General features: G+C 39.8%; 1 protein-coding gene across 1 annotated transcript in view; it reads right to left on the minus strand.

Moving 5' to 3' along the window:
- MEGF10 (multiple EGF like domains 10) overlaps nucleotides 1-12,255 on the minus strand; it is a 138,440-nt gene extending 126,185 nt beyond the window's left edge. Inside the window, exons 1-2 of the mRNA XM_068981027.1 lie at nucleotides 12,140-12,255; nucleotides 944-1,045 (exon numbers count right to left, since the gene is read on the minus strand). Of these exons, the coding sequence (XP_068837128.1) occupies nucleotides 944-1,045; nucleotides 12,140-12,255 (218 nt within the window). The remainder of the gene's footprint in view (nucleotides 1-943; nucleotides 1,046-12,139) is intronic.
- Nucleotides 12,256-15,575: the final 3,320 nt, after the last annotated feature.

Consider the following 15,575-nt stretch of genomic DNA (forward strand, 5'->3'; position numbering starts at 1 on the left):
CCTTTAAAATTTTTACCCTACTACAAAATAGGACACCAAAAGATAAAGAAGTTTACATATAACTCAAGCTTCATTCATTTACCAATCCATTTATATAACACATGTTTACTGAGCACTTACTATATTCCAGGCATTGGGGAAAGAGCTCACAGTGAGTGAAAGAATACAAAGCTCTTGCCCTCAAGGAATTTACATTCTACTGGGGAAGACAGACCTGTATAATTTAAGATATACACTCAACAAATAAATGTATTATCAAATAATGGCTGGTAATGATTAAATGCTATCAAAAAATAAAGCTTGAGTAAGGTAATAGATTGTGACATGAAGGAATGTTGGTTTAGATACAGCAGTCAAGGGAAGTTCGTCCTAAGAAATAATAATGAGTGTGACATCATTCAGTACAGCATAAATCAACAGGTACCACAGTCCACCCACAACCCAGACAACAAGTGTTTTACTGATGAAATCAAGACAGTTTTCTTCCATATTAACATGATTATTTAACATGGTGTTTTTGTTTCCTGTTTTCACTTTTATAGAAAAAATAAGCATGTGGCTTATTTTTCTTAAATTCAATTCAAATTTAAGGTAGTCTAAATTAAATTAGATGTTCAAGTAGAAACATAGTCTAAGAGAGTTTTTTGATATCTGGTGACACATATTTAAGAGTGTCTCCCCAGTTTTGCTCAACAGCTGGGTGACTGCAGCTAATCAAATGATGGTAATCAGTAAATGTTTTCTGTGTAAGTTCCTCGAGGGACAGACAATCACTTGTGTTTCCCTATCTCCTGCAGCTTGGAACATGGCTACAACAACCACGCGCACTCAATAGCTATTCACTCTATGAATGGGCCCACCTTCTCAAGGGTTTAATATCTCTGACTGTGTCAGACTCCATTCCACTATGCCAAATAAATAAACACATCTGAGTTTCCATTACCTGTGCCGCGTGCATTTAAACCAGTTCAGAATGTCGGTGCAGCTAGTGTAGTAAATTTGATCAAAGGGATGTGGGTATGACTCTTGCACAGTCACGGAGTAGCTGAAAAGAAGAGAAAAGAGAAGCAGTCAGTATTTCTCTTATAGTAACGATAGACTGTACTAAAAAACAGTCACTGGCTAAATTATCTGTACTTCCATCTCCACACTGACTTTTAACAGAATCTCCATGTTCTGATGGGTTTCTATTTGAACTTGAACCCTAAAAGTTCCAACATTAAAATATTTAAAACACAAGAGTTTATGCTATACATTTCAAAAAATTTTTCATTTACTATTTGCCCAAAACTCTGATATTACTAAATTTAAAAGCATACCGTTTCAGGGACTTCCCTGGTGATCCAGTGACTAAAACTCCATGATCCCAATGCAGGGGGCCTGGGTTCAATCGCTAGTCAGAGCACTAGATTCCATGTACTGCAACTAAGAACCAAGGCAGCCAAATAAATAAATATTTTTAAAAAATCACCACATTTTTCTGTAATTTTTAGTTCCATCCCATACCTTGTGGTCCAGGGATATCAAAACCTTTCAAAAAAAAAGGTTTCATCATAGGCCTCCATAAATAATACCCATAGCTGAGCTGGTAAAGAATCTGCCTGCAATGCAGGAGACCCGGGTCAAGACGATCCGCTGGAGAACAGACAGGCTACCCACTCCAGTATTCTGGCCTGGAGAATTCCATGGAGAGTCAGACATGACTGAGCAATTTTCAATTCAAAAATTAAATAAGTGTAATCAGCAAATCTGAGTACATTTGCTTCTGATTTTGGAAAATCAGAAAGTATATTTCTCTGATGGGAACTGTGAATGATTTTCTTTCTTGCACCTGCCCTACTTTCAGGTAATGGAAGAATATATACAGCCTCTACATAGAAGCTACAAAGAAGCCTTTAAACCTGATTCTAAGCATATGGCTGAGACAGCCTGAAATAATCATACTAACAACCAGATGCTACTTAAACAGTCTGTTTTCCAATATATTTTCATTCATAAATTATTGTAAGAGTGAAAACATGCAATCCGATGTGTCTAAGAATGTGGCTGAAAAGATTCAAAAAATATAAAGAATATTCCTTGTTCAATTCCTTACTTTATTTCAAAGCAGTCTATTGCGTGCTCAAGAGCTTAGATTTCTTGCCTACAGGAAAATCTTGAGAATCCCCTTTTCAAAACAATTTGTTTTATATTTTTTAGTAGTCTCATAAAGATTTCCACTAAAATCTTTAATTCATGCTAACAACAATATCAACAAAAGTAGGCCACAATCATGGACTCACTTGGTGCAGATCAATAGGCCAAATTCATTAAAAAGAATTATGAACCACAGAAAGTCTGGAAGGAATGGGGTTAAAATTTTCTACATGAATAAATTCAGGTTAGATAAAGAAAAGAGACTCTTGATTTGAAAGCTAAGCTGTACTGGCCTCACACAAAGTACTATTTCTTTCTCCAGGTGATCTCTCTCAGTCATCATGAGACATCCATGAACTCATCATACTATTTAAACTCCATCTATTTGGGACATTGCAACTTGATTTCTAGGTAAATTCGGGGATCCTCCACAGGTCTGATGCAAATGTAGTAGGTCCTTGTGAAAAGACTACTGGATTAGAAGAAGGCAAGATTATTAGCATCCTGATCTGATACTGAGAACCTGGCTGACCTTCAGGAAAGAATCTCACTTCTCAGGATTTATCACATCGTAAAACAACGGGGTAAGAGATGTTCTTGAAGATCCCTTCCCACTACACTTCTGCATTTCTAACATACATTTCACATAACTACTTCCTTCTACTCCAGCAGATGACACCTGCAAGAACAGGTTCAGACGAGCATCGAATATGCAGTCACCGACATCTCTGATGCAACTCCTTTTGGGTAAACCAAGAGGTCTCTGTTAAAATATAAATTTTCGTGGAACGCACTATCGCATGAAGCTATTCAGATTTTCTTCAAAGCCCTAGCAGTGACCTGAGGTTTGTTCTGGTTGTTGTGCTTCAGTCACTAAGCCGGATCTGACTCTTTGTGCCTCCATGGACTGGAGCCTACCAGGCTCTGTGGAATTTCTGTGGGATTTCCCAGGCAACAATACTGGAGTAGGTTGCCATTTCCTTTTCCAGGGGATCTTCCCAACCCAGGGATCAAACCTGTGTCTCCTGCATTGGCGGGCAGATTCTTTACCACTGAGCCACCTGGGAAGCATCCTGAAGCTCATGTTGATGCAAATTCTAAGACTTTCCTCATCAGTTCTTTTCCCTCCCAATCCAGAGTCCCTTGGATGACAAGGAGATCAAACCAGGCCATCCTAAAGGAAATCAACCCTGAATATTCACTGGAAGGACTGATGCTAAAGCTGAAGCTGTGGTACTTTGGCCATCGGATACGAAGAGCCAACTCACTGGAAAAGACCCTGATGCAATTCGGTGCTAAACATTGAGCTCATGGAGCTTTCATTATTAGATTAAAAGTCATATACTTTTTAAAACAGTCTTTTTATCCAGGAAAATATATTGAAATCATGCTACTGAGCCTCATTTCCTCTGATGTTTTGGTTCAGTGTTCTTTTATCGTAAAACATAAACTAACAGTTAAAAATTTACTGATGTATATTTAAAGCCTATAAACTGTTTTCATTGATAACAAATCATGTGATGCGTCCCAGTTACAGATGTTAAGTGTTAGAAGTGTGTTTTTCATGATAGACTGTTTACTGAGTCAGGTCCACGGGTGCAGCCGTACAAGTCTATATACCCCATGCAGCCCACAGACAGATGAAGAGGTGAGTTGTGGAGTGTCATGGAAAGAGTCTCCACTACCTTGACCTCGTTTCTTGTGTTTTACAAGACAATTTTTTTAGTAAATATTTTCCTCAGGTTAAAAGAAGATGCCACTCTAAGTGGCATTGCCTCAAAAACTGGGACCAACCAAAATATCAACTGTTTTACCTTAAAAGATGATATTCAACCCAAATTCATGTCGGGCCCCAAAGGCCACATCGATGACAGACGATGAGCAAAGTTCACAACTCTTTAATGAAGTATGATGTTTCAGTGGTCTGTAAAGAGCATAGTTCCCTTGACACAAATGGCACAAACTACACCTCGAGAATTTTGATGGTAACTGTGCATAATTATGGTGTTCACAGCATTGAGGATGCCCAGACAAAGTCAAGTCATGGCCTTAAAACCTGGTAGCTCTTTGTAATTTTAATTTATTAGCCATAGCAGTCTCTGTCTCAACTCTCTCCTTCTTTGACCTTCTCTTCAACCAGCCATCATGACATTTACCATGAATTTCCTCCTTCAAGAATTTGGACTGCCCATCAGATTGTTGCCCCCACAATTGCTCTGTATCTCTGTATGAAATAAAAGGTCATTCGTTAGTTAAAAAAGAAAAAAAAGGGCAGGAGGAGAAGGGGATTACAGAGGATGAGGTGGTTGGATGGCATCAATGACTCAATGCAGATGAGTCTGAGCAAGCTCCAGGAGATGGGGAAGGACAGGGAAGCCTGCGTGCTGTAGTCCTTGGGATGGCAAAGAGTTGGACACAACTGAGTGACTAAACAACAAACCAACAGCTTTCAAATAAATGAATCTTGAGGCCTGCAGCATTATTTCTCCATTCCATTTCTAGCAGAGAGAGTGTCCTCTGTGTGTGGACCTGCCATCTAGGCAGTCTCACATTCAGTTCAGTTCAGTCTCTCAGTCGTGTCCGACTCTTTGCAACCCCATGAATCACAGCACGCCAGGCCTCCCTGTCCATCACCAACTCCCGGAGTCCACTCAAACTCATGTCCATCGAGTCGGTGATGCTATCCAGCCATCTCATCCTCTGTCGGCCCCTTCTCCTCCTGCCCCCAATCCCTCCCAGCATTAGGGTCTTTATCAATGAGTCAACTCTTCACATGAGGTGGCCAAAGTACTGGAGTTTCAGTTTTAGCATCAGTCCTTCCAATGAACACTCAGGACTGATCTCTTTTAGGATGGACTGGTTGGATCTCCTTGCAGTCCAAGGGACTCTCAAGAGTCTTCTCCAACACCACAGTTCAAAAGCATCAATTCTTCAGGGCTCAGCCTTCTTCACAGTCCAACTCTCACATCCATACATGACTACTGGAAAAACCATAGCCTTGACTAGATGGACCTTTGTTGGCAAAGTAATGTCTTTGCTTTTCAGTATGCTATCTAGGTTGCTCATAACTTTTCTTCCAAGGAGTAAGCGTCTTTCAATTTCCTGGCTCCAATCACCATCTGCAGTGATTTTGGAGCCTAAAAAAATAAAGTCTGACACTGTTTCCACTGTTTCCCCATCTATTTCCCATGAAGTGATGGGACCAGATGCCATGATCTTCATTTTCTGAATGTTGAGCTTTAAGCCAACTTTTTCACTCTCCTCTTTCACTTTCTTCAAGAGGCTTTTTAGTTCCTCTTCACTTTCTGCCATAAGGGTGGTGTCATCTGCATATCTGAGGTTATTGATATTTCTCCCGGCAATCTTGATTTCAGCTTGTGTTTCTTTCAGTCCAGTGTTTCTCATGATGTACTCTGTGTATAAGTTAAATAAGCAGGGTGACAATATACAGCCTTGACATACTGCTTTTCCTATTTGGAACCAGTCTGTTGTTCCATGTCCAGTTCTAACTGCTGCTTCCTGACCTGCATACAGGTTTCTCAAGAGGCAGGTCAGGTGGTCTGGTATTCCCATCTCTTTCAGAATTTTCCACAGTTTATTGTGATCCACACAGTTAAAGGCTTTGGCATAGTCAATAAAGCAGAAATAGATGTTTTTTCTGGAACTCTCTTACTTTTTCCACGATCCAGTGGATGTTGGCAATTTGAACTCTGTTTCCTCTGCCTTTTCTAAAACCAGCTTGAACATCTGGAAGTTCATGGTTCACATATTGCTGAAGCCTGGCTTGGAGAATTTTAAGCATCACTTTACTAACATGTGAGATGAGTGCAATTGTGTGGTAGTTTGAGTATTCTTTGGCATTGCCTTTTTTTGGGGATTGGAATGAAAACTGACCTTTTCCAGTCCTGTGGCCACTGCTGAGTTTTCCAAATTTGCTGGCATATTGAGGGCAGCACGTTCACAGCATCATCTTTCAGGATTTGAAAGAGCTCAACTGGAATTCCATCACCTCCACTAGCTTTGTTCATAGTGATGCTTCCTAAGGCCCACTTGATTTCACATTCCAGGATGTCTGGCTCTAGGTGAGTGATGACACCATCATGACTATCTGGATCGTGAAGATCTTTTTTGTATAGTTCTTTTGTGTATTCTTGCTACCTCTTCTTAATATTTTCTGCTTCTGTTAGTAATCCTAAAGGAGATCAATCCTGGGTGTTCATTGGAAGGACTGATGTTGAAGCTGAAACTCCAATACTTTGGCCACCTGAGGCAGACAGCTGACTCATTGGAAAAGACCCTGATGCTGGGAAAGATCGAGGGCAGGAGGAGAAGGGGATGACAGGGAATGAGATGGTTGGATGGCATCACCAACTTGATGAACGTGGGTTTGGGTGGACTGCAGGAGTTAGTGATGGACAGAGAGGCCTGGCATGCTGCAGTTCATGGGGTCGCAGAGTTGCACACGACTGAGCAACTGAACTGAACTGAACTAAATTAGTTCATTAGAACTAGATCTGATGCAGTATTCCCATAATTTCACATGCTATGTTATAGTGTTAAGATCCAAACGCCTTGGAGTACAAAAGCAATAATCAACTAAGGGACCTTGGCCAAACACTCGCCATTGCATATGATGGGGGAGCTGACTCCACAAGCAAATGTGAAAAGTGTTTTCATTAATTTCTTGCAGCCTGGAAGGTTTCCTCAATAAGAGAAAATGTTAAAGCATATGAATTTCCTCTTCTGGACATTTGCTGCTCATTAATAGCTTACATTTGCAGGATGTTTCTCTGCTTTTAGGATATAAAAAAGCTCTTCTCTATAAAAGGGTAATTAAACCATTAAGGGTTCCAATTCAACAAACATTTATTAAATAAATTCTATGTAATTCACAAAGGGCTCTTAAAAGAGGCCAGCACGTAAAAGCTAAAATAACCTGCTTTTATTTTAACAGAGAAATATATACATTTTGGGGGAAATCAAACCAAAAAATTTACCATGGTTGAGTGTTTCCCTTCAGTCTTGAGACTTCTCATTAGAATTATTCATAGTCTAAAACTTAATGAATAACAGGCTAAATATAAATTACTTTTCACACTGATCAGATATTGAGGTTTCCACTCATATTTAAAGGAGAAAAATTCTGAGCCTCTTCACCCCAAATTTCCTTTCCGTTCTTTTTCATACATTCTTTTTCTAAACAATCTCTGCTTTTTATTTCTCATTTTTAGTGATATTATGATCACACCAGAAAATCTGGAAAACAAATTTTTAAGAAGAAAGGGAGAAAATTGTATAACTCTTACCTAATTACCCACAGCATTTAGCTTCACTTCTCTTACCATCCCTAGGGGTTTTTAGCTTTTAGCTTTAGTTTAGCTTTTTTTGCTTTTAAATGTTCATACTCATGCTAGCCACATAATTTTAAGTCTACTTTTTGAATTTAAGGGTATGTCATAAGCATTTTTCCCTGTTAGTAAACAGTCTTCAAATTATGACTGCCAAATACTTGTGACTACACCTAATTTGCTCAGTTACCCACCTATCATTAAACAATCAAGTTGTCCTTTTCCAAGGGGCCACTTTCTGGAAGCTGTGTGCTCACACCATGAAGGCAAATGTCTCCAAGAACTGGAGGGCATCCCCTGCTCCTTAGCACTACTTCTTTGGCTAATGCCTGGGTTGCTGTTTGAACTCAGCCAGCATCTTGGCTAACAGTCCACACCACCACGTTCATCTGCAGCTGCTCTTAAAGTCACAGAATGGGAAGGGATCTTCTTGATTGTCTACTCCAGAGGTCCCCAGCCTTTCTGGTACCAGGGACCAGTTTTGTGGAAGACAATTCTTCCACAGACCAGGACAGGTCTGGGGAGGGGGAAGGTTAGGGGATGATTCAAGCACATTGCATTAATTGTGCACTTTATTTCTATTATTATTACATCAGCTCTACCTCAGATCATCAGGCTTTAGATCCTGGAGTTTGGGGACACCTGGTCTAGTCCAATCCCGTTTTCATCACAGATAAGCCACACTGAGCTCCTGGTACTAGTGGTCAGTCTAGAGCTGGCACTTTAACACCAAGATGCCCAGATAACATCCTGTACCTCTGCTGCCTCTCAGATATTATAGAACATCGAAAGCTTCCAAAGCAAGCAGTGAAACTGTGGTATAAAAACTGAAGGTCCCAACTCTACACTATTTTCAGGCTCAAGATGCAAAACCCTTTATTTCCTGCTTCTTTGTTTCATCTTCTCAAACACACTGAAAACGTATCATCACCATGGTTTTAACCTATTAAGTATTATCTGGGGAGCAACCCCAGCAAGATTTAATATAAGGTCAAAGAGCAGGGGAAGCCATCATCACTTGGACTCATTCCAGAGTGGTTAATTACATTTTATCTGCCAAAATTATCCTTTTACTTTAATCAAATATGGTAATAATTATCATTTCTTATCTCTGCTCACTTCAGGAATGCAGCTTCAATTATACCACTCCTGTGTCCCACCCCCAAGGGGTTGGGCAGAGAATGTTTCTTTTCATTTGTGTCTTCTTTAGAAGAAAGCCTCATAGGTGGAAATACTTAAACTCACACAACAGGGAAAGGAGATGGGGAGAAGGGACAGATGATTCATGGAGTTATTCATTTTCCAAAGGGATGCCGGTCAGAATTTCTCTAATAACAAGTTTCTCTTGTGTATTTTAAATGATTTAATTCTCCTTAATTTTACTTCGGGCTTCCCTGACATTGGCTGATAAAGAATCCAGCTGCAATGCAGGAGACCCCACTTTGGTTCCTGTATCGGGAAGATCCGCTGGAGAAGGGATAGGCTACCCACTCCAGTATTCTTGGGCTTTCCTTGTGACTCAGGTGGTAAAGAATCCACCTGCAATGCGGGAGATTTGGGTTTAATCTCCAAGTTGGGAAGATCCTCTGGAGAAGAGAAAGGCTACCCACTCCAGTATTCTGGCCTGGAGAATTCCATGGACTATACAGTCCATGGGGTTGCAAAGATTTGGACACAACTTCTAAGAATCACAATTGCTGCCTTAAAATAAAGTATACTTTTATTTGAAAACAAATGATTCCGTAGGTCTGGGGAGGGACCTGAGAGTCTGCAATTCCAAAAAGCTCCCAGCTGAGGTTCCTGCCACCACAGCTCCACAGACTCCACTCTGAGGAGCAAGACTGCAGGCGATTCCATGGCTCGGAACCACTGGTGACAGGTGGGTTTTAGTATAAGGAAAATCTACGATGAGTACTACTGGGCCTTACTACCAAAAATTTTCTCCCTGAAACTCATCTTCCTCTCCCCATTTCAATTCAAGCTCATTTCAGTTTTTGAAAATATAGGAGAATCTGTCACCTGCACCTTTATCTGTTCATTTTAATTTATACTCTTCTTCTCCATTCTTCTAAAACAAATTCTACCTTTCTTTAACCTTTCTTCAAAGAATCATTATCTAACCATGTAACAGAAAATTTATCAATGAGAAGATTGCAGCTGTCAACTTTTTGTTTTTAGTAGTTCATAGCAAAAATATAGGCAGAAGAAAAATCTCCATCATTTTCCTATTTTTTCACATTAAATTTTCTTCCCCATTCGTATTTTCTCAGTTGCTCCAATCACTTGTACAACAGTGAAATTATATTAGGTTTAGAGTCTCCCCTGCTCACCACAACTACAGAAAGCCCACAGGCAGCAACAAAGACCCAGAACAGCCAAAAATAAACAAATTCATTCATTTGTTAAAAAAAAAAAAAGAGACTCATGCAAGATCACTGGACTCCTTCAATGAAAAAACAAAACAAAACAGGGTTATTCTAAGCCAGTATCCTTTCTTACATTTAATAAGGCCTTATTGTCCATGACAATTATAAGATAGGGCAATGTAAAAACAAACCGGAGGAAGGATCTTTTTCATGTTTTGTTTAAACAAAAAGTTAAGCATTCATCTAGGCCTGTATTTCAAATTGATCTTATCAATACAAAGTGACAAAACCACACGAATCTCTTCCCTGTCAAATCAGCTCTCTTCCTTTTATCTCTCCATATGTGATCACCGACCCAATAGACACGAGTTTGAGCAAACTCCAGGAGATAGTGAAGGACAGGGAAACTTGGCGTGGTACAGTTCACGGGGTCACCAAGAGTCAAACACGACTTAGCAAAACAACAACAATGTCCAATGACACGCCCACTCTTCCACACAGCAGGTTCTAAATCGCAGCCTTTTCTTCCTCTTTCACATCCATAGTTAATGTATTACCAAGATCTCTTGATTTTTATTTCACAGTACCTAACAAACTTGATTTTTTTCTCCCATTTCAAAGCTATCATCCTCCAAGAAGTTCAACTATCAATGGACTCTCCCTTTTCTAAATTTGATATGTTCATGTATTCATCAATTTATTTTTATTACTATAATCCTATGTATTACATAATTTGCTGGTGAAGTGTTTTATGGGAAGTCCTATGAAAATTATAAAAGTAGTAGGCATTTCCTCCTCTTAAATTCTGTATAGTATAGTTAATATCAAATATATAGAACTTTACTACATATACATATTTCCACTTAAAGTTTCATAATGAAGACTCTATTGATCAATCAGGAAAATACATTTTGTTACCCTGCCATAATACTGCCAGCAGAGATGGGGGTGAGCCCTCACTGAAAACTAACACTGTGAATGAGGAATCAGTGTGCCCTAGAACAATACAGCTGCCATGCCTGAAAAACTCTGAGCTTTGAGCGTCCTTCCAGCGGGTGACACAGTGATGGGACGTATGCTCTGCGCTGTACTCTTCTCGGTACTGGGGGTGACAGGAAAAAGAGGCCAAGAGAGTCACGTCATTGCATTTACAGCTCTTACAGCTACATACTACTCTCTAGTACTTGACACCTTCTATTTGTTTGAAAAACCTGCAAGCGCAATGTTCATTTTGGATAAAGAAACATGTCCACACTTTTTCAGGGAGATAAGTAACAGAGTAAGCTGCATTTGACTGCACTTCAGCATGACTAGATAGTTGGTGCTATTTCTGTGTTCCAAAAGGGGCTGTAAGTTTACCCAGATCTGGAGACTACATCATTTGCTTTCATATAATGTAGTCAATCTTGCCCTCCTCCTGTATTGTATCGACGCTAGTGACGGTAAAGCGTCGGCCTGCAATACCGGAGACCTGGGTTCGATTCCTGGGTCGGGAAGATCCCCAGGAGAAGGAAACGGCAATCCACTCCAGCACTCTTGCCTGGAAAATCCCATGGACGGAAAAGCCTGATAGGCTACAGTCCACGGGGTTGCAAAGAGTCGGACACGACTGAGCGACTTCACTTTCACTTTCACTAGGCTTACTGGGTACAGTCCTCCGTGGCCTGCATGGCACTGGTTTCAAACTACCTTCCATCCTAGAAAGCCTGCCACTCACTGTCATCCACTGGTCTTTTTCAAGTCTCCAAGGACATCTCAGGTGACACTACTTCCATGCAGCCTAGCCAGTTACTCCAGAAATCAAGTCTTTCCTTTCAGGTCACCTACCACACTTTTTACTCCATCCATTTCAATGTTCTAGGACATTATTCCACACTGTCTTTCACTGCTCTCTCATTGATTCCCATGCGTAAGTAGGAACTCCACCATAATCCATATGCCCATAAGTTCAGCTCCACCAAATCATTGCAAATAGATACAGAGCAGAGGTAAGACCTCACAGAGATCATTTTAACTGATCTATGAATCTATGTTTTCCTCTATTTCACAAATACACCTCTGTTAGAATTAATATTGCAAGCTTAATATACATAACAGATACTCTCTTAGACCAAGGTGAATTATACTATCCAATTTGTTACATATAATGAAATATTTTTACATGAAAGCAATTTTATAATCTCTTCTCAAATTCTAATTTTATATGTGATACTGATATTGATAGCATACAAAGGAATCTATCAGAAATTATTTCTCAGACTACCAAGAAATATTTCTCAGAACTATTACCTTTCCCAGTGGCTACACACATTAGGATCTTCAAGGTTCAGAGATGATGCCATCCTGATCCAGTGGCATAACAATAAACAGATAAAACCGAGGCATGAGTTCGAGGAAATGACCATTGTTCCTGAAGAACAACCTACAAGAAAAAGAAATTCAAATTAAAGATGCATTAAAATGACCCCCAAAGAATTCTTTTCAGTACAGTAACTATAAAGTGCCAGTTGTCACTAGGGCTGAAACATGAATAATGAGTCTTAGATTTAAATAGATGGGTCACCAGCTTTCATGGTCCAGGAGAGAGAGATATTTCTTATGTTGTCAGGAAGGCCACTATTTTGTAAATTACTAAAAAGTGCAAATCATCATTAATTGCCACCATAACAAAAGACCTTCTCATCCATGCCAGCCGACATTAAAGGAATCTACCAGAACAACTCAGGGCAACACAGGCTTCCAAATTCTCTCAGCAGGCATATTTCCCTTCTGGAAGGAGAGAGCACACAGAGGAATCTGGCCTCCTTTGTCCTAGAGAATAAATAATGGAACAGAAGGTCCATTGACTCAAGAGAGAGGCACCTCAGGCTTAAACTGAGGGTCATTCAGGAATTCATTCAACGCTCACTGAATGGCTACTCTATCCTAGGCACTGTGCGAACACTGGGTGTGAAACACAGGTCTAGTTCTTGTTCCCGCCCACTACGATTTTCATAATTTAGTAATCGTGACACACATCTCTGTTACTTAGTGCTTCTGTCCCACCATCTGCTGAACAGAAACTAAACCAGTTGTTTTATAGAGGTTTCTACATAGGTGTACAGATAAAAAGTGTAAAGCTGTTTGGAGGTCAGTATTGGAAAAAAATGAACCTGGTATTATTGTTGAGAGGAAGAAAGACCAAAAGAGGAAAAACAAATAGCAACACATCTACAAAAGAGTCAGGCCCACAAAGGAGATAGAAGAGGGAGGAGAATGTTCAAGGCAGAGGGGACACAGGTGAGGGAAGATCAGGCCCACTTAATGAGCTCAAATTAGCTCAGCTGGAGAAAGATATGGGGTGGGGCACATCACCATGGATTTTATGACATGGCAAAGTATGTGAACCTCATCCAAGGATTACAGAGAGCTAGGGAAGGGTGCAGGGTGACATGAGAAAGATTCCTGGCTGCAGGGGGAGCATGAACCGCAGGTGCAGACTATTAGAAGGAGGTCAGGTGAGAGGCGACTGAGGGTGAAATACCGAAGAAACACTGGGGTTGCAGGGAACTGAGTGAATCTGGGAGTTTTTCAGGAGGTGAAATGGACAGAATTTGGTGACTGAATGTGGGAGTCAAGGAGGGATGCCTGTTACAGCCCCTTGAGTGGAGGGTGAGCCACTCATGGAGATGGAAGCACAGAAGCTCTCTTCCTAAGAGGCAGGGCAGGGCCATGGTGGGGGGAATTTGGCACTTAATGAGGAGGAAAAGTTTGTCTCACTATATAAAATGGCTTCATATAATAATTATAAAAATAGACATGGAATTAGAAATAGCTGATCCAGGACCTCCCTGGCAGTTCAGTGGTTAAGAATCGGGGCTTCCAATGCAAGGGGTGGGCAGTGAAGGGGGAGAGGGGAGGGTTGATCCCTAGTCAGGGAAGTAAGATCCCACATGCCACACAACTCCCTCCAAAAAGGTGATCCATTTGCAAATTAAAAAGAAAGGAAGCAGTATTGTAAAGTAAAATAAAGTAAAAATAAAAGACAAAAAATAAAATAAAATAAAACAAAACAAAAAAAGAAAAAGAAAGGAAGCATTAGCCTTCTTGTTGGTAAACCAGTGAAACTCGTAAAAATTTACCAGATTATGGGGCCCAGCAGTTACTTTCTGGGTGAGAGCTGGCATTCTGAGAAGTTATACTAACTTTCCACACCATGAGGTTACCAGGTTTTAGTATCTGGGAACAAAATTTATTGAGTGATAATCTTGGGGTATTAAAAGGCAAGTTTATCTTAAGTAATAAACAACAATACTGGCAAACACTGATCCTTAGGTAACAGTTTATCCTTCAAATTCAAATCCTTCTTTTCAAAATAGAACAATGAAGAAACATTAAATTCTTTAAAATCAAAACTGTTTATAGGCACAAGTATATATAGTGTATTAGTACTGTAGCCCACCAGGCACCTCTGTCTATGGGATTTCCCAGGCAAGAATACTGGAGTGGGTTGCCATTTCCTTCTCCAGTTATAACAAGTTATCTATATCTGATCCACAAAGGCTAAAACAAAAGAAAATGTTTGATTTGGAATATGGATAAATGTCATGAAATCGCAGGATAATTAAAAGCTAGTGTAAGCCACTATGAGAAGCAGCAAAATCTTTAAAAGGGGGATTCTAATCATCACGAAGTAATTCCAACATACAAAGCATAAACGACTAGCCAAAATATGGCTTATAAATTAATTCAAATTACAGATGTTTCTCACAGGCTAATCATCATGAAGTTGTAAAATCTGAAGCTTAACATATAATTAAAGAAGCTATTCTGCTTAACAGGAATAAATAAAAAGTAATGATAATGATGATGATAAACAACAACAGCTAACATTTCCTGATGGTTCCTGTGTGCTAGGCACAGTACTGAACCTTTCACATGAATTATCTATTTAATCCACACAGTAACTTAAGTAGGCATTTTTATCATCCCCATTTCACAGCTGAAGACACATCATATATTGTAATGTTTTTCTCATCCATCAAAAAAGTAATCCTTTCATATACTATATTTGGTTGTAACAAATAAGCATGGCAAATATCTCTGTCTCATTGCCTTATCTATACCAGGTAAATATTCTGTTTCAACGAAGTATGAAGTATGCATCTTAACTTTCATCCTTTCCTCAGAGACAAAACAAGAGCCAGTCAGCAGTAATCTGCCATCCACTCACAAACAATTATCCCAAATTGGAAAGTTTATATCCTGAGTCACCATCTCAGACTCAACCCATCCATTTCCCAATTAGAAATGTTTAGTCTGTACAAAGTTGGAAACTGCTGGAAGCAATGAATCAAACTGCCAAGAAAAGGGAAGAGTCTGTTCTCTTTGAATGCAAAAATTTTAGCGTTAATTTGGTATCTCTTTTTGCTTTGCACTTGATGCACTGCCCTGTGAAGGCTTTAACCTTTCTACAGGGATGTCAGAGAAAAAAAAAGAAAAAGCAGAATTTGGTCATCTCCTATTGCTTCTGAAATTCAGCACAGAGAAAAATCAAACCACATTGCAAAGTTGCTGGTGGTGTTCATGGAAGGGAAAATGTCAGTACATTTATAACAAAAGTAAATATATGTAGCTCATGGGGTCGCAAACACGACTGAGCGACTTCCCTTTCACTTTTCACTTTCATGCATTGGAGAAGGCAATGGCAACCCACTCCAGTGTTCTTGCCTGGAGAATCCCAGGG

Source organism: Capricornis sumatraensis, chromosome 9, assembly GCF_032405125.1.
Source record: "Capricornis sumatraensis isolate serow.1 chromosome 9, serow.2, whole genome shotgun sequence".
Taxonomy (NCBI): domain Eukaryota; kingdom Metazoa; phylum Chordata; class Mammalia; order Artiodactyla; family Bovidae; genus Capricornis; species Capricornis sumatraensis.